Below are 27095 nucleotides of genomic sequence, written 5' to 3' on the forward strand. Positions count from 1 at the left end.
GACCTCTGAACCTCTACTTCCGTATCACTTAAAAAGATATTAGTAATACCTACTCCACAATGCTACTGTGATGAATAAATGAAAAAATGTATATAAAGTATTTAGCACAGTGCCTGGAATATCATAGTATTCTCAGCAAATGAAAATGGTTATTATTTAGTGATATTAGCTATCCTTCATAGCTATTCAGTGTGTTTACCTGGATTTCACACGAGGCTCATCAGGAATCCAAGATGATTTTTCAAGTTTCTGCATCCATGTCACTTAATCTGAGAAATCATTTGTGACCTTCATCTCCCCAGTCCATCCCCCAAGGCTATGCCATGAAACCCTGGACTTGCCCCCAAATAGTGCTCATCTCAAGGCATTGTTGTTGCCTGGTTGTTTGTCCATCTACCCTACCTGGTTCTGAGTCCTCAAGGCAGCACCATGTCTGTTTTATACTTTGCTTTACTTTCAGTGCCTAGAACATAATAGGTGGAAAATAAATCCAGAATAAATTAATAAGTAAGGAGAAAAACAGCTCCCCCAGTGAGCTTTTAGAAAAATAGTGGTTGGTGGAGGGAGGAGAGCTCTTCATTCACTCTGCCTTGTCCTGAAGGCTAAAGCCTTGAGACAGCAAAGGAGCTGAAAATGCTAAAAACTGGATTTATCTGCCTTTCTCTCAACCAGAATTCTTGGTTAACTAAACCACAAATTGGTGTTCTTATGATGTCTCTGAAGCCCTTTAAAAAGTACTTTCTGGCCGGGACCGGTTTGGCTCAATGGATAGAGCGTCAGCTTGGGGAATGAAGGGTCCCGGGTTCGATTCCGGTCAAGGGCATGTACCTTGGTTGCGGGCATATCCCCAGTAGGGGGTGTGCAAGAGGCAGCTGATCGATGACTCTCTCATCGATGTTTCTAACTCTCTATCTCTCTCTGTTCCTCTCTGTACAAAAATCAATAAAATATATTTAAAAAATAAAAATAAAAAGTACTTTCTGAGTCATGAAAAAAGAATAGTCCAGTCAATAGAATATTAGTTTGAATATGTAAGCATTCTAATATATTTAAATTCTTTGGAAATTGACCTTTACTGTTTAGAATATACACTTTTTTTATTAACATACAATATCTGACTAAATGACTCACACTAGTCATGTAATGTTATAGTGAGTTTTTTAGTCTCTTATCAAAGAACTCCTGTTCTCATTGTTAACCACACAGTGAAATCATCTCAGCTGGTCATTAAGCTCTGCCTCCTTGCAACCCTAGTGACACAGACATTTGTAATCCTTCCAAGTTCTACAAGCTCCATTTACTGGCTACCTAGCAAGAGAACTTAACAGGCTTATTGTGCAGAAGTAACGTGGCCCTTTCTGATCCCAGTGGGTAATTAAGTGGACAGTCATCAGATCAGTTGGAAAATGGACTTTTCTGCCTAATGAGAATTTCCATATAGATCACATATATGATAGCAATTTTCCAAGAACTGAAATGCACATAAACAAAGCAAAATATTAATCTCTCTCTGATTTAATGGGTACTTTGTGATCAACAGCTAGTGTCGCTTACACAATTCAGACTTTTAGTATCAGAGATTGAGCTGGCACCATATTGCACTTAGGACATTACCTGAAAGTTTATTTTAAACATTTATCTGTGTCTTATAAAATGAAAGGACAGATTGTGGTGAAAAGGAAAAATAAGACAGTATTTCAGTTTTCTGGTTGCTAAGGCCATAAATGGAGAGAATTTTATGACTACTTCCCAAGCTTATATTCTGAAATAAGATTCATTTTTAATATAGAAACAATAAAAATGTAGGTGGCCTCAACAACTGTAATTTTTATAAATTACAGAGATGCCTTCTGCCAACATTTGAAATTGGCATTCTGCACAGCCAAAAATTCTGATCTTCACTGTTATCTAATTTGGGATTTTTAGCTTACTATTTCCAGGCTATTAACCTCCACATCTGGACTCCCAGTGACCCCACATCAGGATACCACAGCTGCTTCAGTATTGATCAGCGGCGTGCTCTTCCCCAACAGGTGATAAATTTATTAGTAACCATCCGGGCTGCCCAGCTTTAGGCAATTGTCTCCTCAAGAATTATAGTATTTATTCATTGGAGGATAATAAGACAAGGGAAGAAGTCAAATAATTTTGCCCATAATTTGTAGCTGTTTCATACAGAGCTATGCTTTATGAAGAAAAGAGCCTGCAGTTCAGCTATTATATAATGTCCCCTACTTTGCATAAGACATTGTGAATAATTTTTTTTTTTACAAGATGCAGTTTATTTATGAGCAGGTCCCTCCATAGAAAGAGCTTGTTAGGGCTTAATGCTGATGAATGGAGACAGCACAATTCACACTTCCAGGTTATGATCTGTCAGTGGTTTCGTTATATGCACTAATTTGCAAGGATTTATTTATTTTCTCACAAATGTAAAAATGTGCTCCAAGCTAAACATGCTGTCTTGGCGCCTGGGCCTAATGTTTTCCTTGATGGAAGTGGTGGTATGGGGACTCAAGCTGTTGTGTGCCGTTCTTCCCACCTCCACCTCCACCCACCCTGCATCATTGCCTAACTTTGTGGTTATATGAGAGATCTATATTGCTTTTGCTTGCTCTAAAAATGAATACTGGTGAAAAATTTAAACCCTGGATGTGGTTCTCTCAATGAAGTTTAATTCCTTTCTTATCCAAAATCTTTTTTTCTTTTATTTTTTTTATCGTTTAAAGTGTTACTTATAGTAGTACATATATCTCCTTTTTTTCCCCATTGACATCCCCCAACCTCCCCTACCCCTGTCGCATACCCTCATCCCACCCCAACCCTCAGCGTCTTGTGTCCATTGGTTGTGCTTATATGCATGCATACAAGACCTCTGGTTGATCTCTTTCCCTTCCCTCCCCAACACTCCCCAGCCTTCCCGCTATAATTTGACAGTCTGTTCGGTGCTTTACTGCCACTGTATCTACCTTTTTGTTCATCAGGTTATAATGTTCTTTATTTTCCATAAATTAGTGAGAAAATCTTGCCTTCAATTGTGTAAGGGCTAATGAAAATGCTGTCAGTAACACATCAATAGATGTGACCATTGAAATAAATTATAGCTACAACAAAATTTTGGAAAGCTGGATACAATATCTCCCAAAATAAAATTCAATTGAATCTGCAGGTTTTGCTAGCCCCAGATGGTTTTATGTTATCTGAAATCACTCACATCACTATCTCTGAAGAATAAAGCTTAAAATATACTAGGCATGTACCACCTCCTCCTACTCAGTCTAACAGACAGTAATAGATCATACTGTATCATCAACATCTCTGCACTATACCAGTACTTCTTATGGGAGGAAAACCACCCCCCTCAAGTAATGGCAAAAATAATTCTTTTTCCTGCCTGGAATTTTAAATTTGGTTTTTAACCTCAGTGAAAATTAAATACACCTTAAACCTCACCAGTGACAAGTTTGTGAAACTAGTTGTTTGGGGAGAGAGTGTGTGTGTGTGTGTGTGTGTGTGTGTGTGTGTGTGAGCGCGTACACTAGTTCATGTGTTGCCTGATTGGTTTGTTGGTTGGTTGGTGAAGGAAATGAAAAATATATTCACATAAAATATGCCCAGTACATTAATAAGCACCTATCACACAGTCTCTCAAAGCTCTTTTTACAATCTCTTTCAACTCCAAATGTAAGTGTAATTCAATCAAATTTAATTAAAGAGTCTCAAGGAAAAAGGAGTATTTTAGAATTTGAACCACGATAAAAGAAATTGCTATACAACTATATGAAAAGAGAGTACCGTGTTTTCCGGCATATAAGACGACTTTTGAAACAAAAAAAGGTCAACTGAAAATCAGGGGTTGTCTTATACGCTGAGTATATCCCGAAAAAACGTCTCGATATGCCGTTAAACGAATTTTCCAACTCACAAACAAGCGTTTTCTGCAAGTTCTTCATGTAATTTTCTTTCCAGATGATGCCATCATTGTTAATGTTCTCTTTTGGATTTCTTGTTTCTCGGTCAAGTTCATGGCATTGCCATTTGTGAAGAGACCTTCCATTTATCGTATCAATGTATGGCATATTACGGTATGTTCGAAAAATGTCATTCATTAAAAATTTAATTAAAAAAAGAACTGGTGTTGACTCGGAAGTGGAGGGTAGTCTTATACAGCAAATATAGGCCTAAACCTATGTTTTAACTGTAAAATTGGGGGGTCGTCTTATACACCGGAAAATACGGTATCCTACAAACTATCTGCCAAATAAGCCCTGAGGGCCAATAGTGAGTAATAAACATTATCTGTGGAATTCAATGACAGGAACAGAGGAAACAGTTCACTGTATTTAGAAGTTCACAAAAATGAAAAGTGGGAAAAACATGTAAACTCTATGATTATCATCTCTGGATCAATACAAACTTCACCCTGATGGAATGACATGTATAGTGATCAATTAACAGAGTTGTCCTCCTTGGTCAGCATAACAATGTAGGACATCCCCAAATATACTAATTTTGGTAAGAATCCATCTATTTATACCTTTGTGAATATCCTCCACTTTTCAGAGGATTAGATTCTCTAAGTGTACTACTTCCCACTTAACAAGTATTATTCTTAGTTTTACTTTCCACGTACTTGGATTATTTGTCCTTTGGCCCTCACAACACATGGCATAGTGACATTCAATATGTGTTTGGTAAAGATTCATAATTTCATACACTTTAAGCAATCTACTCTAAGCCTTTCTTTCTCCAGACTGGAGTCTTGATCTTTTAGTGCATCCTCTTATAACAGCCACAATTTACATTTCACACTCAGTGATATTTATATGGAGGTCACAGAAGGTGATCTCAAATTACAGGCCTTCCACAAACCAGGCAAAATTCTAGGCATTCAAGAAATTGATTTTACCAAAACAAAAAAAAAAGTAAAGGTACTACCTGGTTGGTGTGGCCCAGTGGTTGAGTGTCAAGCTATGAGCCAAGAGGTCATGGTTTGATTCCCCATCAGGGCACATGCTTGGGTTGTGGGCTCAATCCCTGGTGTGGGGCATGCAGGAGGCAACCGATCAATTATTCTCTCTCATCATTGATATTTGTATCTTTCTCTTCCTCTCTCTTCCTCTCTGAAATATATATATATGTATGTATGTATATATATATATATATATATATATATATTAAAGTAGAGGTACCTCCTTGGTTCATCCTCAGTTCAAATGTTCTGGAGATAAAAGAAATATTCATGTGTCACCATCCTAGGACCTAGCCCAATCTTAAAAGTCTTTTTACAAACCTCCTTAAAGGTCCTTAGGCCTCTGAAAATCATAAAGGGATGTATTGGCATGTACTTCTCCTTATTTGGACATGCTGGTTTCCTTGGAGAACTCACCAAAACATAAATGACTTTAGAGGTATTCCGGGAAAGTTAAAATGAATCTGTAGCTTTTATAGATGCTAAGGATTAATACTTCATGAGGAGCATCAGGATTAATCAAAGTACACCATAAAGCTGAGTCTTAATATTAAACTCCTGCCAACAAATTAGCTCATCTAAAAGCAGTTTATTAAGTTGGGTTTATAAACTGTCTTTAGATGAGTTCACTTTTGGCCAGGAAAATTATTATGCCTGTGAATGCGATAAAAGAACATGCTTCTTATCACAGATGTTCCTAACTTTTAACATACATTCTAAGTTTCACAAGGTCTGAATAAAGGAGAGATGGGAGAAGTTCAAATTGTAGACTAGTTTTAAAGTAATGCCATGTGGTTATTTTCAAGATCACTGTCAAAAGCACTAAGAGAAGCAGGAGTTGAACCATATATTCTTTATGTGTCGGACCCTTTTTAAATGTATTATTTCATATGATACTTATAATAACCTAGGCTTGAGTAACCAACTCATCCCAGTTTGTCTAGGACTATCCCAGTTTTAAAACTGAACCCTGACCCACCAGGACAGTTGGTCGCCTTACCTAGATAAAATGTATCCTAAAACCATTTTCCAGTGTAAAGGGGGTGAGTGTGGGTGGGTTTCTATATCACCAACAAGCAATTCTTGTCCTACAATTTCACTCAATTCTGATACTATCTATTTGGAGATAGTGTCAGATGCCAGTCTCAAGTCCAGATTGTCACTTGTGATTGTGACTGGCTGGGCTATAAATTAGAGGTTCCTACAACCCCCAGTGTGTGTTCTATTAATTTGTTCGAGTGACTCACAGAATTCAGAGCAACATTTTACTTACTGGATAACCAGTTTATTATAAAAATATATAATACAGCCCTGGCCAGTTTTGCTCAGTGGATAGAGCGTCGGCCTGAGGACTGAAGTGTCCTGGGTTCAATTCTGGTCAAGGGCATGTACCTTGGTTGCGAGCACATCCCCAGTGGGGTCATGCAGGAGGCAGCCAATCGATGACTCTCTCTCATCATTGATGTTTCTATCTCTCTCTCACTCTTCCTTCCTCTCTGAAATCAATAAAAAAAATATTTAAAATATATATAAAATACAGGAACTGCCATATGGAAGGGATGTATAAGGCAAGATATAGTGAAAAGGAAAGGAGCTTCCAGGCCCTCTTAGAATGAGCCACTCTCCAACTCACCACATGTGCACACAACCCATAAACTCTCAGAACCACGTCCTTTGGGATTTTTGTGGAAGCTTCATTACATAAACACAACTGATTAAATCATTGGCCCTCATTCTCCAACCCTCTAATCACAAGATTGGCTCCACTGGCAACCAACCCATACTTAGGTGAGCCTGAAAATTAGCTCATTAGCATAACAAAAGACACCTTTATCTCTCACAACTTAATCAATTCAAGAGATTTAGGGGCTCTTTGTTAGAAATAGGAACAAAAACAAATCACAGTATCTTAGGCAGATAATCTTTTCCATATTTTACTAAAGAAGAGGCTGAAATTTAAAGAGACAAATTTCTCCATCAAAATTACACATTGGTTGTAAGTGGTATATTCAGTATTAGAACACTAGCTTTCTAACTTGATATTTTTATTTTATTTTCCAAGGAACCAGGCTGTTAACACAGTATGTAAAAACTACTGTGAAAATTTTATTAGCTTTTATTTTTTTTCTAGAAGCTTAACCATTCCCTTTGTGACACCATAATTTTGCTCTCCAACCCTCTCCCCCCTTAATAGGTATTACAGAGATAAAACTCAGTCCAGTTTATCAGTATTATTACAAACTCCTTGTTAACTGAGTGTGAATTGATGAAAAGAATGTTAATGCTTTCCAAGTCAGTTATTTCTAATTCAACTATGAAAATAAGCAAGTAGCCTATACATCTGTACCCCAAAAGAAATGTAATACATACTGCCTCTTGTGTCTTTTTGCATTTATCTTAAAAAGGGTTGTTTGTTTGTTTGTTTGTTTGTGGGTGGTAAGCAAGTGTCAGGGGGTGAAAATGTAAAACTGAATAACACAAAATTGTTAGACCTGGCTTTATCTCCACATGTTACATTTTGTCATTTCTTCTCAATACACTAAGAAGCTAATGTGTGCCCAAACAGATCCCTCCCATTACTGTCCTGGCCGTGCTGAGCAAAATTGAATCCATATGTCTTTAAAATGCTTTTCCATTTCTACAGCTTATTTCAAATTCCTGATCTTGGTGCAAATGTGGCCCGCTAGCCTCCTAATGCTCATTTGCTCTTTCCCAACAGGCATCACAGTTGATAGGCATGGATTCATTTACTTTGTGGATGGGACTATGATTCGGAGAATTGATGAGAATGCTGTGATCTCCACTGTAATCGGCTCAAATGGTCTGACTTCTACACAGCCACTGAGCTGTGACTCAGGAATGGACATCACTCAGGTAGGCGCCACTGGTTTTCAAGTGTTATCACCATTTGGCATCATGGAAATGAATAAGCATTTCCTCATACAGAAATTATGTAGAAAGGAAGCCTGGGGTATCTGCTATAACATCAGATAACAGAAGTTTTGCCTTATGTAAGTTACTTTTTTGCTGCTCAGAAAAACTCGGGAGAAAATAACAAGCTAGGATAGGAGTAAGGCTAGATGGAATGTTGGCATAAAAATTAAAGTCTCTCAAATTTGAATCAATTAGAGGGTAAGGCCAATCTCATTTATTAATTATTTTCCTAGATACATAACTTTATTATTTTTAAATAATACAGTATCTCACATTTGGGAAAGTACTGACTCCTATAGTCTTTTTTTAAAAAAATATATTTTATTGATTTTTTTTATAGAGAGGGATAGAGGGATAGAGAGGGATAGAGGAAGAGAGAGGGATAGAGAGAAACATCAATGAGAGCAAATCATTGATCAGCTGCCTCTTGCACACCCCCTATTGGGGATATGCCCATAACCAAGGTACATGCCCTTGACCGGAATCGAACCTGGGACCTTTCAGTACACAGGCCGACGCTCTATCCACTGAGCCAAACTGGTTTCAGCTGACTCCTATAGTCTTTAGACATCTCTTTAAATGAAGATATGAGCATGTTATTTATGTGCCTGTAAATAGCTATTTCTGGGGCATTTGAAATTTTTCTTAAGTAAAAACAACATTCCCTCCAAGGTCTATTTTACATATATTTAGGAAAGCTTTATGCCAATAAGGATAAATGAGAAAATTCAGTGTAGCTCTCATCTGAGTCTAAAATTCTGATTTTACCACAATTCTACAAAATCAAGATTAGACGTGTGGAGATATTATGGAGCATACAGCACAGACCTATGAGAATAATCTTCTCAGTCTTCAGACACAAGAGGTTGGTATTTAAAATAGGAATATAAGGAAATAGCCCAACCAGCACAGCTCAGTGGTTGAGAGTTGAGAGATCACAGTTTTATTCCCAGTCAGGATACATGCCCAGGTTGCAGGCTCAATCCCCAATGTGGGGCGTGCAGGAGGCAACCGATCAATGATTCTCTCTCATCATTGATGTTTCTATCTCTCTCTCTCCTTTTCCCTTCCTCTGTGAAATCAATAAAAGTGTTTTAAAAATAAATAAGTAAAATAAAGTAAAGGAAATAGACCAGTTATACTCAGAGGGCCCTTTAAACTCTAATATTCCATAAATCTATGACTGATGAAATAGATTATTAGATAATCTTTTCAAATGAATTAGAGTAGAAATTGAGAGTTTTAAGATTGGTTAGTGTATCAGAGTGGATGGTTTTGATGACAAATAATAAAGCACTTATCTAAAAGTGGTTTTAACAACAAGGTTTAATTATCTCAGGTAGTGAGATGACCACAGGTAGGTGAAGATGCCAGCAGATTTTCTTCTTATGTCACAATGGACAGAATCAAGTCACTTACCAATGCCATTACCAGTCACTGGCAAAGGGGAAATGAGATCTCCAAAATGGATTCAGACCCTCTGGAACTGGGTCACTGTCCCTGAGCACATTGCTACCTAATTTTTGACCCAAAATCAGGGCTCTATTAGCAAGGAAAGAAGGATTACTGTTGGGTAGGCAGCCGGTGATATTCTCCAGTAAGGATATTCTGTTACTTCATTATTCAAGCCACGTGAAACCTAACATAGCAAGGAAAAGAAAGTGAACACATCACCCAGAAACCTTGCTTTAGTCATTAGCTCTAATATCCTCTCCCATCTCCATCTGCCATACATACACATCTCTATTAAAAACTAGAAATGTATATTTTTAGGGGTTTCTTCTCTATGTGCCTCTGCCTTAACCCAGAAACTCAGAAAATAGTCAAATAGAGTCAACTATAAAAATAAAATGGGAATTGGGAGGCCTGGGAAACACAGTGAATGAACCATTCTTAATGAGAGATTTGAGTGGATCAGGCTATCAAATCCCAGAGCAGCCTAAATTTCTATGATGCAAAATCCTGCATAAGGCAATAAAAAGGAGCATGATTTATGGCAGTAAGGAAGGGTGTGAATGTGTTTGTGTGGAAGAGGGAGATGAAAGAGAAGATACACATATATGATTCACTTGTGGGATATTTTTAACTTAAAATAGCACGCGTAGAATTGCAACCAGTCAACTCTAAACAGCTTATCTGTTTCAGTGTGGAAAAGTTATGCTGAACAGAGAATTCTTCATCTAAATTGAGCAAATATATGATCGTCATCACCATGAGAAGGGTTATTTTTCACATGACACTTTGCAAGCCATAATTGCCACCATAAAAGTGACCATGTCTCTTTCAGTTTAGGATGTAGAGTACAACCTATTGAAAAGGGACCCTGGTAAAACATCATTCCCTATCCTGTGCTTAAAGAGTAACTAGAATTTTTCCTGTTGGCATTTCAGAGAACAATGAGTCCATATTGATCTCTACCTCAGTGTCCAATTATAACCCCCAACCTTTATCAGGGCCTTGCTTCTCACAGCTGCATTCACTCAGTCCAGAATTACCTCTCTTGGTCCAAGTACCACTCTTCACCATCTTCACACCTCATCTGTTCTATGGGAACCTTCCTCAATGGTTCTAGCCCTCATTGTTGTCTCATCCCCTTACTGAAAGTTAGTATCACCACACTTAACATGTAATCTGTTCTCCATTACCCAACTGTGTATCCAACTAATCTCCCAAAGTAGATTGCATTTTCTTTGGACATGCATATAAGTGCTCACCAGGCACAGTTAACATATATACCAATACCAAAAGGACACTATGGTACAAAGAATATGGAGCAGTAGTGAGAGATGAAGCTAGGGAGCTAAGGGGAAGCATATGATGAGGGACCTTATCATATGAGGGACCAGTGGACAATGGGAAACAAATAATAGCATTAATCAAAGAAATGCATTTTTAAAATAGTATTAAGCATGGAAATGCCTTTTTCAAAAATCATTCTAGCTGTAGTAGAGAGAATAAGAAGGAAAAAAGAAAAAGAACAGTGTTAGAGGCAGGGAGATCACTTAAGAGACAATTGAAATAATATAGGTGTGACAGAGACAAAACATATCCTAATATATAAAAACCCTGGGTTGTAACAACCAGTAACAACCAAGACTCGACCAACCGGAAGTCAGTCAGTCCTCCAGCATTAACTGCTTCTGCTGGAGGCCTGGTGCCCCATCACTAACTGCTGAGGGGACTGCAAATATGGGCCAGAGAGAGGCCTGAAGAGAGAAGCAGGGACTAATCTGTTGCCTCTGAGACAGCTTTTAATCAGCACTTGCCTCTCTCTTTCTCGCCCAGTCTGGCCACCAGCTGGGCCTCCATTTCTCTCCAGGCCTCCACCAGGGCTGCTGATCAGCCCCACCTTTCTGATCAGGCCCCATTGATAGGCACAGAGATGCTGAGTGGCATAGGAACCAACCAATCAGAACCAAATGTGGGTGCTGTGAAGAACCAATGGCTGCCTAGGAAGCAGAAATTCTGACACTGACTGGCATAGACACTGACCAATCAGAACCAAATGTGGGTGCTGTGGGGAGCCAATGGCTGCCTAGGAGGTGGAGGTTTTGATGCTGACTGGCATAGAAACTGACCAATCAGAACCAAATTGGCCAGCAAAGGAGGGCAGTTGGGGCAAGATCAGGTCTCCAGGAGAGGGCAGTTGGGGGTGAGATCAAGCCAGCAGGAGGGACAGTTGGAGGCAACCAGGCTGGGAGGGGAAGGCAGTTTGGGGCAAAATCAGGCTTGCAGGGGAGGATCAATGGGGGAGAGATCAGTTGGGGGCAACCAGGCTGGCAGGGTAGGGAAGTTAGGTGTGATCATGCTGGCAGGCAGAAGTAGTTAGGGGCAATCGGGCAGGCAGGCAGGTGAGCAGTTAGGAGCCAATGGTCCCAGATTGTGAGAGGGATGTCCGACTGCTGGTTTGCCTAAACAGGCAGCCAGATATCCCCCAAGGGGTCACCTTGGAGAGGGTGAAGGCTGGGCTGAGGGAACCCCTCCCCATCTGTTCATGAATTTTGTGCACCAGGCCTTTAGTCAATATATAAATGATTAGCATCTTTCAAGAAACTTCCCTACATATTAAGTTGGTTTCTAATGTTGGCTTTTTGTGAAAATAGGCTATTCAAATGATTTATTTGGAATACAACTCTGTGATGACACTGACCATGAAGCTGCTCAGGTTTACATTCATTACATTGGCAAGCAATAAAATGGCCAAACAAAGTATCAACAGTATGGATTAAGAAGGTTAGACAGATTGGCAAAATATTGGAGCTAAAATCAAAGAACTTGTTAACTTGAAAACAAAGCCCCAGTGGGCATGGCTCAGTGGTTGAGCATAGAACTATGAATCAGGAGGTCATGGTTCAATTCCTGGTCAGAGCACATGCCCAGTTTGTGGCTCAATCCCCAGTAGGGGTGTGCAATAGGAAGTCGGTCAATGATTCTCTCTCATCATTTATGTTTCTGTCCCTCCCTCTCCTTTCCTCTCTGATGTCAATCAAAATATATTTTTAAAAAGAACTTGTTAACAGATTTAATTTCAGAATAAATGAACTATATATCTGTGGTACCATTCCTTGAAAAGAAGGATACAAGAGGAGAAGAAGCAGGTTTTGGTTGAGGGTTGGATAATGGACTCAGCTCAGGATGTGTTGAGTTTGAGGTACCCATGTGCATCCAGATAAATATACTTGGGAAGCAATTCATTGAAGGTCTATAAATCTCAATGCCTGCAATGGAGATAAAATTTGAGATCACAGGAAGTCCTCAGTTACATCAGAAATCCATTCCTACAGTGCAACATAACTTGATTTTCATCATCATAAGTCAGAACCCACCTACATAAGCACCTACATCACTCACATGGAGCGCATACACAGCAGTAATGAAGTGAAATGGTAAAATTAAAAAAATTAAAAGAAAAATAACAATTCCTGACTTTTACTTAGAATAAATAAATAATAAAAAACATAAAGCACATATCTACATACATCGAAATGACAAAACTTTTTTTTTTTAATAAATGCTGTAAATGGGAGGTGGTGATAGAACCATGAAACGACATTAACCTGAGGACTGCCTGTATGAGTTTATACCTGGTAATGGAAAATAGTGGAGTGGAAAAGATTTTTTAGGTAGGCTATATAGCATAAAAAAAGAAAAAAAGTTTTAAGACCAAAATCCTAGGAATGTCACTATTCAAGAGAAGGCTGGGGAATGGGAGTCCATAGAGGAGACTGAGAGGAAGAGACCTAACAAATAGGAGGAAAACTAGGAATGAGTATGGGAGGGGGAAAAAGCCAAAGGAAATAAACTTTTAAAAGGAAGGGAATTGTTAATATCAAATGTTACTTAGAGGTCACACATAATAAGATGGTTTTTTAAGAAGCCATTAGTTTGACAGTATCCGTGACTGATAAGAGTGCCTTTGGTAGAGTGCTAATTAATTGGAGTCAGTTTTCAGTGGTAAAGTAGGAGGTGAGGAAATGGAAAAATTGAAAATAGATTAGACTTTTGAGATGTTTCCCTGGGAAGGGGAGGTTTGGCCATTGAAGCAAATCATTACCCATGTGTGGCACAAGTGGACAAAAATTGGGAAACACTGAATGAAATCAGATGGGTGAGTGGATAAAGTGTCTGCCAGCAGGAAGCCTGTGTGTGGTGCACCTCCCCAGATGTTCAGCCTCTATGGTGAGAGTTTCCCCTGTCTGTTTAGACAACTGTGGCAGATTGGGGATCATGTTTCCCGTGTACTTAAGAACATGAGCTGTCTTCAGCTAGAGGGAAGAAAACTGAGTAGGGAACTTCAAAACACTTTCACTCATCTAAGGGAAATAATGAACAACATAAACTGATGAACAAAAACAGACCCGGAGACAGGGAAGCATCGATCAGACTGTCAAACTCAGAGGAGAGGTAGGAGAAGGTGGGGGGAAGGGGGAAGAGATTAACCAAAGGACTTGTATGCATGCATATAAGCCTAACCAGTGGTCACGGACAACAGGGGGGTGAGGGCATGTGTGATGAGTTTGGGATGGGAATGGGGGATGAGGACAAATATGTGATACCTTAATCAATAAAGAAATTAAAAAAAAAACACTTTCAGAAAACAAAGCCCCGATTGTTTATAATAGTACTTACTATGATCCAGCTGAGCTTACACTGCGTGCACTCAAGTTTCATGTATCATTAAATCAAAATGCATTGATGGGTAAAGGTGGAGACAGATGTCTAAATGAGAGCACACAGATTCTGCTGACAGGAACAGACAGGAGAGAAAAGAGAGGCCTCTGCTATAGCATGATGCTTTGAATCGGACCTTATGAAGAGCTTACTTGTTCTGAGCCTACATGGCAGCATTAGACATTACCAAAAGATCTTACAGAGTCCCCACCTTTTGAAATTTGTAAAGCAAATGTTGACTGGCAATAATCTATGAATGTTTGAAAAACAGGCCTCTCTGGAGTCAGGAACATGGATCAGCTCTTTTCTCAAGGTCCCTTCCAAGTTCATGAAGTTTTCTTAAGATAAATATAACACAGTCCCTAAAGTTCTCTGACACTTTCCCTGCATTTCAAAACCAAAAGGTACCAACAGGGAAGGTCCATCCATGCTAGCAGAGTACCTTTGGCAGCTAGGAAGTGATGCAGACAACAGTCCTCTTTATCTTACTTGCTTTTGTCTTCTATACTTTTCTGATGGGCAAATATTAGCCCTAGGAAGAATCATTGTTCAATAGCCTGCCCTAATCTTCAACATATCCTAATGTTTTCACTATAGTAATTCTAATAATAATGGCTACCACTTTTTGAGAGCTTGATATGTGCCAAGAACTATGCTAAGCATGTTCTTCACATCTTCTCTCCACAACCCAACCACTCTTGAAAAGTATAACTACCCTCACCTACAGAGGAGAAAACAGGTGGAAATATGTATTGTACAATGACCATAGAGTTGTTGATACAGCCAAGATTGGAGCATAAGCTTTCTGACCCCAATGTGCATTTTTCCAACTTCAGTGTTTTCAATAACAATTGGAGATAACCAAATATCATTCTGTTCAGTGGGTGACAAATGTAATGTTGTTTGCTTGAGGAATATGCTGTTTATTCACAGAGTGTGTGTTCAGTGGCACTTAGGCAATAGTTTAATAAAATCTAATCATCTCAAGAAATGAAATTTGCTTTGACAATAAAATCAGCCATTTGTTCAAAATCGATATCTTTTATGATTTACTAAAATGTGAAACTGAACTCTCAGTGTAAACTCTGAAGCATAACTTCCCTTTATAAGCACTGCTATAAACAACCAGGCCTTTCACTTCAGGAGATGAGTTGATTATGAAGAGATCGGGCTCTTTATTTCCATTGCTGCTTTTGAATCATCCTGCTCTGATAATTCACTTCCATCTCATACCTGACTAGAATGGAATTGGGAATTAGACCAACTCTCTTGGTGTGATAGCAAATTTGAGAGTTGATTTACTCCTTAAGCTAGCTTAATGTGCCTCACCAGGTCAGCCCAATAACAGATATAGAGTATAAGCAAACATGGACCTTCTTTAAGACAGATAATCCTGCTGACCCACCTGTTCCTAAGATACACACTTTAAGGTGTTTTTCTAGAGCACATGTGTCAAACACAAGGCCCACGGGCCAAATCCGTCCCGCCAGGCCTTGCAATGTGGCCCGCACCGCGCTGTCATCACTGCACTCCGCTGCTGCGTTTCCATCACAATGACAGTTTATGACTGTTCAGTAAACCATTCGGCCCGCGATTTAGGCTGGATTTTAGATTTTGGCCCCTTCTCTGATTGAGTTCGACACCCCTATAGAGTATCTGGTATATAATCAATCCTCCCTAAATTCTTACTGGATCATCTGTATACTCCCAAGTGGTCCCCAGAATACCTATTTGTCAGATGGTCCTAACAGGTAGGGGAAGCATCATCAATGGTATAGAATAAGGACAGCAACTGGTTCTTTGGATGAGCAAACTTTAGCCCTAAGCATTTAATCTATTGATGTAGTTAATCTACTGGAAATCCTATTCCTCTACCCAATCATTTGATGCTGGACTTCTCCTTAGAATATTCTCCTCATGTAATAACAGACAAATCTCTTCTCAAATATCTCTGGTGCCAGGGAACTCACTACCTCCTCAAAGCAGCTCATTCCATCTTTCAATATCTGACTAACATAAAACTCTTCTGGGATCCTTTTAACTTTTTCTTCTTTCTTTAATGTTCACCATCTAGTCTTACTGCAACTCGTTAGGCACTGTATTATTAACTTAACCTATTTTCTATGAAATATATGTATTAGTGAACTAAGCACTGTACTGGATTTTTTTGTATGTTATTTTATTTAATCCTCATGACAATTTTTCAAAGTAAGTATTATGTTCCCCTATTTTTAATAAACATGAAAAACAAGGGTCAGAGGAGTTGAGTAACTTGATCAAGGTCACATTACCAATAAATGGCAGAGTCCAAATTTGAACCTGGTCTAACTGATGTCGAAGTCCATATTTTTTTCACCAAACTACTATATCAAACTCTCTCCTCCACATGACAGCCTTATCAATATATGTGAACAACTCTCTCAGGCTTCCAAAGTCACATCCACAATTCATTTAACTATACCTCACTTAAAATGGTTTTGAGTTCCTTCACCAACCTTTTCACTCTTCTCTGAAAATGTTCCCATTACATTTCTTAGAAACATGTTTCATCTCTATCTCTTTGAAAATGAGGCTTTCAGAAATGAATAAAATAATCCAAAATATAGAACTCTCTTTCTATTGTATATTCTGTTTCTGTTCATTTTGCCTGTTAGTTTTCAAAAGGATTTACCAAAGAATGTTTACTTCAAATAAAATAAGTTCCCATTTTACAAAACTGATGCAAATAGCAGATTCAAACAAGAAGTATATCTCATAACTTTTGTATTCAGGCTCACCCCCAATGGTATAGTGATTCCCAAGGTACTTTTTCAAAATACTAAGGAAATAAAGAGCACAAGTTAAGAAACTATAGCTAAAGTTGAATTGGATTTTTGGACACTTTTGATGTGATTACAGAGGACTAAAAATTCATATGTCTCTCACCCCCATCTCCTCATCTTATATTTGCACACTTGGTTATTTGCATGTAGTGTAGGATCTTACATTAGCCTCTATGCCATTCAATATTATTATATTCAGCCCATATCTTTGTATTCTTTGTATTCCTCTGCTATTATTAAATGTCTTCAGCTTTGTGTCACTATGGATTTGAGGAATGCCTTCTAAGTATTCACCCATGATAAAATTGATGAATAGATAGGCCCAGATGAAACTGTGGTACCACCAGACTCATTATCTGTTAGATTATGAACCCATGTGTTGGATTCACCTGTGTGTGGATTCATACTGGATTCAGAAATCAGCATAATAGCCTATGACCAGCTTTTTTTTAATGAAATAAAACAAAGAAAATTAGAATGTGTCATGTATAGTAAGTAAGTATTGTTTCATGAAACTTCCATTTCAATTGTATAGCCTGGATAATGGTATAAATTATATTTTACTGAGTGGTTTACAAGTTTGAAAGCCACTACCCTCACTGATATTTCCCTCAACTCTTCCACAAAAGTATCATGAGAAATTTCACCAACCTCAGGTTGCTAATTTTGTTTAAAAGGAAATAAGAAAGCCTTGGCATCATTTGTTTCTAGTCATAGTATTCATAATCAGCATTTCCTTATCTAAGAACTAAAAAGCAACTACTTAATAACACACTCAAGGTCTTTTCCAAAACAAAATCAGGTTACCTCCATGCAGTTTGTGGGGCACATCTTCTGATTCTTATTGAAGTCAGAACTGTATTTAACCATCTTTAATCTTGTAGCCCATGTTCTACTGCTCACTATTTCTCAATAGTCACCAGAATATGTTCTAAAAGCCCATTTGCAAGTTCTCTCTAAGAGGTAATTCTTTTTGTCCAGGAAACTTGAACTCTCTTTAAAGAAGTTAGCTGCTCTTTTGCAGTCCTTTCACCCACCTTGGACTTTGGTAACTTTGAATCCATGTTCTTTGTAGTCATTCTTCTTAAAGAGAAAAGAAAAAAAAAAACTTCTCTTTTTTATCCATCGGCATTGTACCATCTGTCCCAAGCAACACACCTCTGCCTTCCCTGGTTGTCTTTACATGACTAAAAAAGCCATTATCTATTGTCCTTCAGATTTTTTTTTGCAAGCTTTGCATAAAGTAACCATAACTGGATAAAAGAGGAAATATGAAGTCTCCTCTTCAAAATCTACATGTCCATTCACATTATCAAGTGAACTCCGTATTTTTTTTAAAAACTATATATAATAACATCTGAATGTGACAAGTTACAGCAATTGGGGGAGAACAAAAAGAGGAGAAAAGAAACAATAGTTTGAGAACAGAAAAGGTACCTTCTTTCCCCTCTTCTTAAAACTCTTGCCTTATGTCTCTCATCTCTTCCTCTCTCCCCTGCCAACAGAATGTCCTCCTTTACCCTAAGTGATACAGATGATATTGAAACTCAAGTTCTTCAGGGGTTACTTGCTTTTCTTTGTGCACTTCCATCACTCTCCCATGAGCACACTGAAAGAGAACAGAATTAGATCTTTCAAATGAAGGCCATTATAAGTGAAATTCCCTGCAGGGACAGACTTCGGAATTTTTTGAGGCTCTGTGGGGAATCAAGAAAATCTGAATTATAATAAGTTTGGTTGAATAAAGGGAGCTTTCAGGGGAAAAAAGAAAGTTTGTTTTAAAAGTTCTTGCCACCAGAGATGAAAATCTCATCACCTTCACCCCCAGCACACCCTCCTAATCCTTCAATGGCTACAGAACCTATCTCACTGTCAAAACACAGAAAAGGTCTGTGGCCACACTCCAGATAATTCAGACAGAGGGATATGTGGTATAAGGAAGGAGTAAGTTTCAGGTAAACATTAAGACAGGGAAAATGAAAGTAAGTTATCAGAGATATCTGTACGCACTTCAATTAGGGGCCAGCAATACTAGTGGGCAGCAGGCACAGCTAGATGGGAGTAAAGGAAAGGTGACAAAGGGATAAGAGAAGATTAGGGAGTGAAGAATGGCTCAATCAGCAGATTAACAAGGCCCACGGGATAGTACTATAATATGAAACCAAAAGAGTTTTCTTGATGCCCTTTGCCAAGCATTTGCTTTTTCCTATTTGGTTATGGTTAGTTTAACCAACTGAATCAACCACTTCTATAGCAATCACTAACCATTAGTGATTAGTAAGATAGCATTAAAACTTATACAAGAATAGGGGCATCTGTATTACTCTCAACAATAAAGATAAATTGAAAAAACACTTATAGCAGGATTAAGCAGAATATAATACAGCCATAAAAAATAAAGAAATCTTGTCACATCCTACAACATGGATGAACCTTGAGGACATTATGCAAAGTGAAATAAGCCAGTCAAAAAAGACAAATACTGTAAGATTCCACTCATGTGAATTATCTAAAGTAATCAAAAACATAGAAACAAAAAATAATAAATGTGGCTACCAAGGAGATTGGGAAAGAGGGGATTAGTGTTTAATGGGTATAGAATTTCAGTGTTATAAGATGAAGGAGCTCTAGAAATCTTTTGCACTACAATATGCATATACATCACACTACCAAAGTTAAAAATGGTCTATGATATATTTAATGTTATGGTTTTTTCCAATAATAATAGTAAACTCATACCAACTAAACCTCCAATGAATTTTCCCATTTTCTTTCTCTCTTTTCATGCCTGGACATCAATAGTCCAGATATCTCACTGCTCACAATTAGCTGCAACAGCAGTCCAAATGGAAGCATCCTAAATTAGCAATGTTCTGCTCTATTCATTTCAGCCTCATACACTGGGTCAATACACATAAGTCCCAGCCAGTCCCTCCTACTGGTCCAAAGGTTCATAATCATAAATGGAGATGTGGAAGTAGGGAAGTGCTAGTCTCTACAAAATAAAGAGGGAACACAGTCTACATTAACCATGCTGTTAACTTAGCCACTCTCAGCTAAAAGACCTCCATATATCAAAAACCTTAAATGTAGAAGTATTTGAATTAGAAAGTAATGACTATTGAATAAAAATGAACTCACTTTCTAAAAGATGTGCTTATTAGCTTAGAGTAATTATTAATTTATTTCTTCAGTGGTTCTGGGGTATATTTTATCAAAGTTATCTGGACAAATGCCTAACCATCCATTTATTTCCCTTTTACCAAGGTAGCATGTCTAGTAGAATGAACATAGACAGTCCTGGTTATGATTCCAGATTCTACCATTTATTAACAGTGCAACCTTAGGCAAGCTATTTAGGAGCTTCTTCAATAGTAAAAAGTGGGATAAAAACACAGATTGTTTCCTAAAACTATTATAAAAGTTAAACAAGAAAACAAATATGAAAGAACTTTGTTTTTTGAGAGGTACTTGCAACTGTAAATTGTTGGTATTGATCAAAAGTGAAGAGAGAGGTCATATGGTATTACATGAAACATTGGCTTTTATGTGTTCATTTGCCACAGTGGTTAGGTAGATGGCATATGGGAAGAAGGTGGCACAAACCTTGATCTATATAGCAATCAAATTATGCTGTCATAGATGTTCTTCAGACTCTGATTTGACAGCAGCACTAAGAACCATTAAAAACAGTTTTCTTTAGGAGTCCCGAGTGGCTCTCCACATTATGCATCTCTAAATGAGTGATCTGTTAAAGTTAATAGCTGAAAATTATATAATAATGCTAAAGAAACAGAACTTTTAGTTACCATTTCTACATTTTAGAAAAAGAGCATCTATTTTTGAATTGTTTATTCTGTTCTTTTCTGAAATACAGCACTATAGAAAAAAGTGTTAAATCATTTTTGTCTACTTATTGACCCAAAAGAGATTCCTCTATAATTTCAGATTTAGCACTACACTTGGAAAACAGACACTAGAATTTTAGAGCCAGTTAATTATGCCTCTTTATGAGGCTAATTTAATGAATGGTTCGATTGTTAAGTGCCCCCACCTTTTTTTAAATGTGAAAGCACTTGGAAAAGTATGAACTGCTATACCAATATAAAGGATGATGTAAGACATTAATTGGCATCTTCAGGAAATATTTTCTGTTGATTCATCATACACTTGCTTAAAGTAGGAGGACATAAGAATAAAATAATTCTGCAAGGTGGTTATGCCGATTGCGAGATATATGTAATTGTCAGTCTCTAATTAAAATGTATTCCTGGATAATTTTATTTATTACTCATTCAATCCAAACCTACTCTCATTGTGCCAGCAAATACAGGAGAATACCTTCTGAAACTGCAAAGTAAAGCCAAGCTTTTCTCTAATCATTTTACAGAGTGTGTAAGAGACAAAACACGGCTTTAGGGCAGACCCTTCTTCCTAGTTATATCAGTATAAAAGTCAGGCACTGGCTGGTGTGGCTCAGTTGGTTGATCATCGTCCCACGTACCAAAAGGTTGCCAGTTTGATTCCCAGTCAGGTAACATATCCAGGTTGCATGTTTGCTCCCTGGTTGGGGTGGGTGCAGGAGGTAACCAATCGATGTTTCTCTCTCAGATCAATATTGCTCTCTCCCTCTCCCTTCCTCTATCTCTAAAATCAATAAACACACACACACACACACACACACACACACACACACGTGTAAATCACAGTGGTTGGAAACACAGACTACCTGGGTTTGAATCCCAGATCTGCCACCTACAGATGTACACCCCTGGGAAAAATTCTTTATCTGTAAATGAGATGATAAAGTTACCTTTCTTTATAGAGAAGTCATGAGGATTAATAAGTATAGATAGGTAGGTAGATTAATAAGTATAGATAGATAGGTATATTATGATATAGATAGATATAGATAAATATAGATAGATATAGATATAGAAAGATGTAGATGTAGATGTAGATGTAGATATAGATATAGATATAGATATAGATATAGATATAGATATAGATACAGATGTATAGATGTATAGATAGATATAGATATCACTTAGAAAAATGCCAGGTTCATAGTTCTCAATAGATTAGCAGTAGAAGCAGCAACAGCACTACTGTAATACAGTCATGATTCACTTAACAATAGGGATAGCTCTGAGAAATGCACTATTAAGTGATTTCATCATTATGTATACTTAGTAGTATACAAACCTAGGTGGTATAGCCTACCACACACCTAGACCATATGGTGTAGCCTATTGCTCATAAGTACAAATCTGTACATTATGTTACTATACTGAATGCTGTAGGCAGTTGTAACAAAATGGTAAACATTTGTGTGTCTAAATATAGAAAAGACAGTAAAAATCTGATATAAAAGATTATAGCAAGATTGTAATCTTACAGACTACTGTCGTATATGCAGTTTGCAGTTGACCAAAATGTTATTATGTGGCTCATAACTGTCGTAGTGTTTGACCTCCTATTCACAGAACACAGAATTGAACAGATAATTTACTGAACCAAGATAAAAAGGACCAAGAAGAAATTTGGCACAGCTATAGAAATTGTGTAATCTTTCCTTATGTCCTTTATACATAGGTATATCTTTTGCAGAGAGAAATGCATGCATATATCTATCTATAGATGAGTTTGATGGACTGTACAAACATGTGCTCCAGCAACTGGTCTTAAACTGCATTGACCCTCACAGAATATTTCATCTGCCTAATGTTGATGTGAAGCTCTATCTAAGTCACTTAAAGGATGTTCACTATAGTCATTGAATGGTACCCCAAATCCTTCATTTTCTTTCTGCTTTCAAAAAGTGTCATGCTCGAACAGGGGCAGATCCAGAGGCAGAGAAGCAACAATCAGACTGCCAACCTTCAGAGGGAAGCTAGGGGAGGGTGGACGAAAGGAAGAGAGATCAACCAAAGGACTTGTATGCATGAATATAAGCCTAATCAATGGACATGAACACCAGGATGATGAGGACATGAGGGGTGGCGGGGGGGAAGCTGGAAGGTTAATGGAGGGATGAAGATGTGTAATACCTTAATAAAGAAATTAAAAAAATAAAAATAACAAAGAAGTGTCATGCTGACTGTAAAGCTAAGGCTGGAATGCAGTAAGAGTTTCAGACATAGTGATTTGAGATATATAGATTTTAAATCATCTCCATCTATTTGAAATCAAGAGGTAAAGGAGCAGCTTATTTAGTGGGTAGCCTATGTGTGTCAATTTCCCCAAAAAATTAAATATGAGAGTAGATAAATAAGAAGACAGAGTTTATCTAGGTCAGTATGATGCATGTGACTCTCCCAAGACAAAACAAAGAGGCTCCCAGCTAAATAGGAAATCAAAAGGAAAGATGAGCCTGATGTATTCATAAGAAGAAAACAGTGCCCTAGGACTTTTGAAGAAATATTAGTCTATAAGATGCTTTATTTATCCAATAATCTTTCTTTTTTATCAAGATATTCAGGTTCCAAGCATGTCAATCATTTCTTAAAAATTCTAATATATAAAAACCCAAATTTAACAGAAGACAAACCGAGAAAAGCATTGCAATAAGGTGGTCCAAAGAGTTCCTTTAAATATCATTTCCCTTTTCCAAATTCATCTAAACTCTTTTTTTAAGTGCAGTTTTCAGGCTTGCATGTCTTAAGTAGAACCACATTTGGGGTATAATAACCTATTGTCAGAGATATTTGCATTGCTTCCTCCAAAGTGACAGCTCAGGTTGTTTTTATAAAAAGTAGAAAACAGCAGGTCATTTTCAACTCCAGCATATCCAAGTGCTACTGAAATGTCTGCACCCAAGCAAATAGCCAGAGCTTTCAGGGGTCTTAAAATAAAAGTCAAGTACCATGCTCAATGCTATATCAAAAACATAGTTTATCACATAAATAAAACCCTCTCAGCAATGTCCTCTTTCGACATAAAGGACAATGGCATGTTAGCCCTTATTAAAACTATAAGCATTAGAGGAAAAACATCTTCAAAGTTCAGGGAGAGTCACAAGATACAAAGTTTGCAGACTACTTTGGAACCACTCAGTCTTCCACAAACTTTACTCTTCAGGCACCTTGACCTGAAACAAAGCCCAAACTCTCGAAGATATAGAAATATCTGATTGGTAAAATTCAGTGGTTACAGTCTAGGGGTTATACGACCAACATCCTGGCCTAGGTCCCAATCTAAACCAGTTGGCCTAATTATATTTCAGACTATACCTATAAATAAAGGCGTCCTCTCTGTTAACTATGGGAGAGGGAAGTGCATGAATCAGTGCCAATGCATCTTTTTAAAATGGAAACAATTCAAAGGGAAATTTCTGTTGGCTGTCATCAGGAATATCATCTTTTTCATGCAAAAGTTAATATATTTGAGAAAGTGAGCCCAGGGACATATAAAACATTTACCAAGAGGCTATACCTACTGAGAGGTGTTTATCTTGAGATCCATAAGAAGAGAAGGTATTTATTTATCCACTTCAGACTACACTTCTGCCTTTAAATCAAGAAGAGGATTCTGAAGGAGCAATCCCAATGTCTGACAAGGAGACTTGCATGAGGGAATATAAAAGATACTTAGTAGTAAACACCTAATGTATTAATAGTTACAAGTAAATTTAAGTTTATGGGAAATGTCATGGGCCAACCTTCTGAACCGTTCAGTACAGAATTCTGTCTCCAAAAGGCATATGGAAGAGTGGCATGATCCATCGTGAAATCATCCTCAAAAATCACAAGATGAAAAGTTTCTAGAAAATAATAACATCAGCATGGCTGGTACAGAGAGTCAGAAAAACTCTGGGTAAAGCCAGTCAACCAACTTCATAGAGTCCAAGCACAGTGAATTTATTTTGTATGCATATCTTCAAGACATGACAGCTTCACAGGCCAGTAGATATGCAGCAGATGCTAGTGACTAACAAGTTCTCTGGAGCCAAGGCAGTCTTTGCTGGTTCTTATTCATCTTTGTTAGCTTTCTTTTTCCACTGGCCTACAGTGGGTATTGTTCTTTCTCTGCCCTTGTATATGAGTTCATGCTGTGAATCTCAGTCAAGCAGTCAGAAAAATAGAAACCACATTAGTTATTTTAGCAGAGAGAAATTAATAAAGGGAATGAGCTGTACGTGTATTAAAAGGTTGGAAAGAAAAGAGAAATAATATCTACAGGAAGCATCCCCAACCTCTAGGGTTGGGAAACAAAGGAGAAACAAAAAAAAGAAGTTAGAATTATCATAACCTAGAAATACAGAAGATTTATTTACTCCATTGAGGTGGGACCTACTCCTCTGAGAAGATGCCAAACAGCTGCTTCAGGTACATCTCAGGGGTCATGATGAAACTGATTCTCAGAGTACAGAAAGGAGCTGTTAAGTGCAGCCAGCTACTGTTGCCAAGATGAAGGGCTGCTGTTGCCGGAACAGAAAGCAAGCAGACAGGAGCAAGTCCTTTCTCTCTCCTCCAGCCTTCCAAAATAATTTTATTTCCTATATTGTCAGGACCTATCAGAAATCCAGCTGGCAAAAGAGAAATGTAGTTCACAGAGTCCCAAGCCTAGTAACACAAAGCAACATCTTTAAAAGGGTGAATTCGGAACTATGAGACAATAAATAGCTTAATAACTAGCACACTGTGCAATGAGGTGTTAAATTTCCATGTCATTGTTGCTGCTAGAGTCATTCAGATATGCTTACAGTTTGGATGTAACATTAATTAGAGTGGACTGTTTGCCACAGAGGATTTCATCATCGCTTTATCCTCAAGAAGTTGGCATTGGGAGACCTCAAGTATAGGTGCTCATTGTGTTTGTGAGAGTGGTTCTGACTCCCCTCTTGTTGAAGCTCAAGCATTCAATATTCATCTCACCATTTTTTACTTTTGTTCAGTCTGAAGTCCATACCCTGCCTGCTTCCTTAAATGATTCTGTACACATGGTAATTGGTCAGGTGGCCAGTCTCCAGAGGTCTAGAAGCATAAACCTGAACTGGACCATCTGTTGAGTACATGCTGTTTTGTATTACACACAGGGGAGCGGTGGGCAAAACCCAGAAGCATACTGGAGGTCTAATGAAAATAGGACCTGCGAAGTCTTCCCTCTCAATGTTCATTGGGCCATCTGCTCTTATTAGTGTCCTTATCATTTGGAAAGATTACAGAGTTAAGACAAGAGAGACAATCTGCTCAGACGTGGTGGCTCAGTGGTTAAGCATGGACCCATGAGCCAGGAGGTCATGGTTCGATTCCTAGTCAGGGCATATGCTCAGATTGCGGGATCAATCCTCAATTGTGCAAGAGGCAGCCAATCAACGATTCTTGCATCACTGATGTTTTTATCTCTCTCTCCCTCTCCCTTATTCTCTAAAATCAATAAAAAAAATATATTTTAAAACAAAGAGAGACAATCTGTGGAATTCTAGTCTAACTTGAAATGAACTTTTGAGCAGAGCAATCATGAGTTGTGATATTGTTCTTCCCATTTAGAACCGTGCCCACTTATATCTTAATATCTCCATGGTGGAATTTTTAATAGGTCCTGCCTGAAATATTATACTGGAAAGAAGGGCTAGCAGTAGCTACAGAAATGAAAACATAATCTCAGAGCGTCTGATCAATGAAATCAGACCATTTCATAAAAGCCATGCAGTCATACTTCTGGTCTGTAAATTGCTTTAGGTGCCAAAGGGAATTGGAGGCTTGATCTATTCCGTCAAGCCAATACTGTAATATTAACAACTCGTAACAGACAAGTTTCTGCAACTTCTTAGCAGGAAGGAACTCAGCAGAATGATTCCAGGAGCTTCTTATTACTTCCTGCTCCTATGGAGGCAAAGCCTTCATTCTTAGGCAGATAGGAGCCCCACCTCTTCTTGCATGAAGACCCACAATGGTCTTCTCTTTACTCTGAATTCTCTCAGAATTTATATCTCATCACCTGGCCTCACATTTGATTTCATGTCACCTTGGCTTGTTCTCTAGTTGTCTCTCCTTCTATAGTTGTGTCTCCCACAGTGCTGGATATATAGTAGTATTTAATAAATACATATAAAGTTAAATTAAAATAGACTCAAAAGAAAAAAGTGCCCTGGTCAGAATTGCTCAGTGGTTGAGCATTGATTTATGAGCCACGAAGTCACGGTTCAATTCCTGATCAGGGCACATGTCCAGGTTAAAGGCTCAAACCCCAGT

General features: G+C 38.0%; 1 protein-coding gene across 1 annotated transcript in view; it reads left to right on the plus strand.

Moving 5' to 3' along the window:
- TENM1 (teneurin transmembrane protein 1) overlaps positions 1-27095 on the plus strand; it is a 938436-nt gene that overhangs the window by 854926 nt on the left and 56415 nt on the right. Inside the window, exon 26 of the mRNA XM_036443384.2 lies at positions 7692-7846. Coding sequence (XP_036299277.1) covers positions 7692-7846 — 155 coding nt within the window. The remainder of the gene's footprint in view (positions 1-7691; positions 7847-27095) is intronic.

The sequence above is a fragment of the Pipistrellus kuhlii genome, unplaced genomic scaffold, assembly GCF_014108245.1.
Source record: "Pipistrellus kuhlii isolate mPipKuh1 unplaced genomic scaffold, mPipKuh1.p scaffold_m20_p_19, whole genome shotgun sequence".
Lineage (NCBI taxonomy): Eukaryota > Metazoa > Chordata > Mammalia > Chiroptera > Vespertilionidae > Pipistrellus > Pipistrellus kuhlii.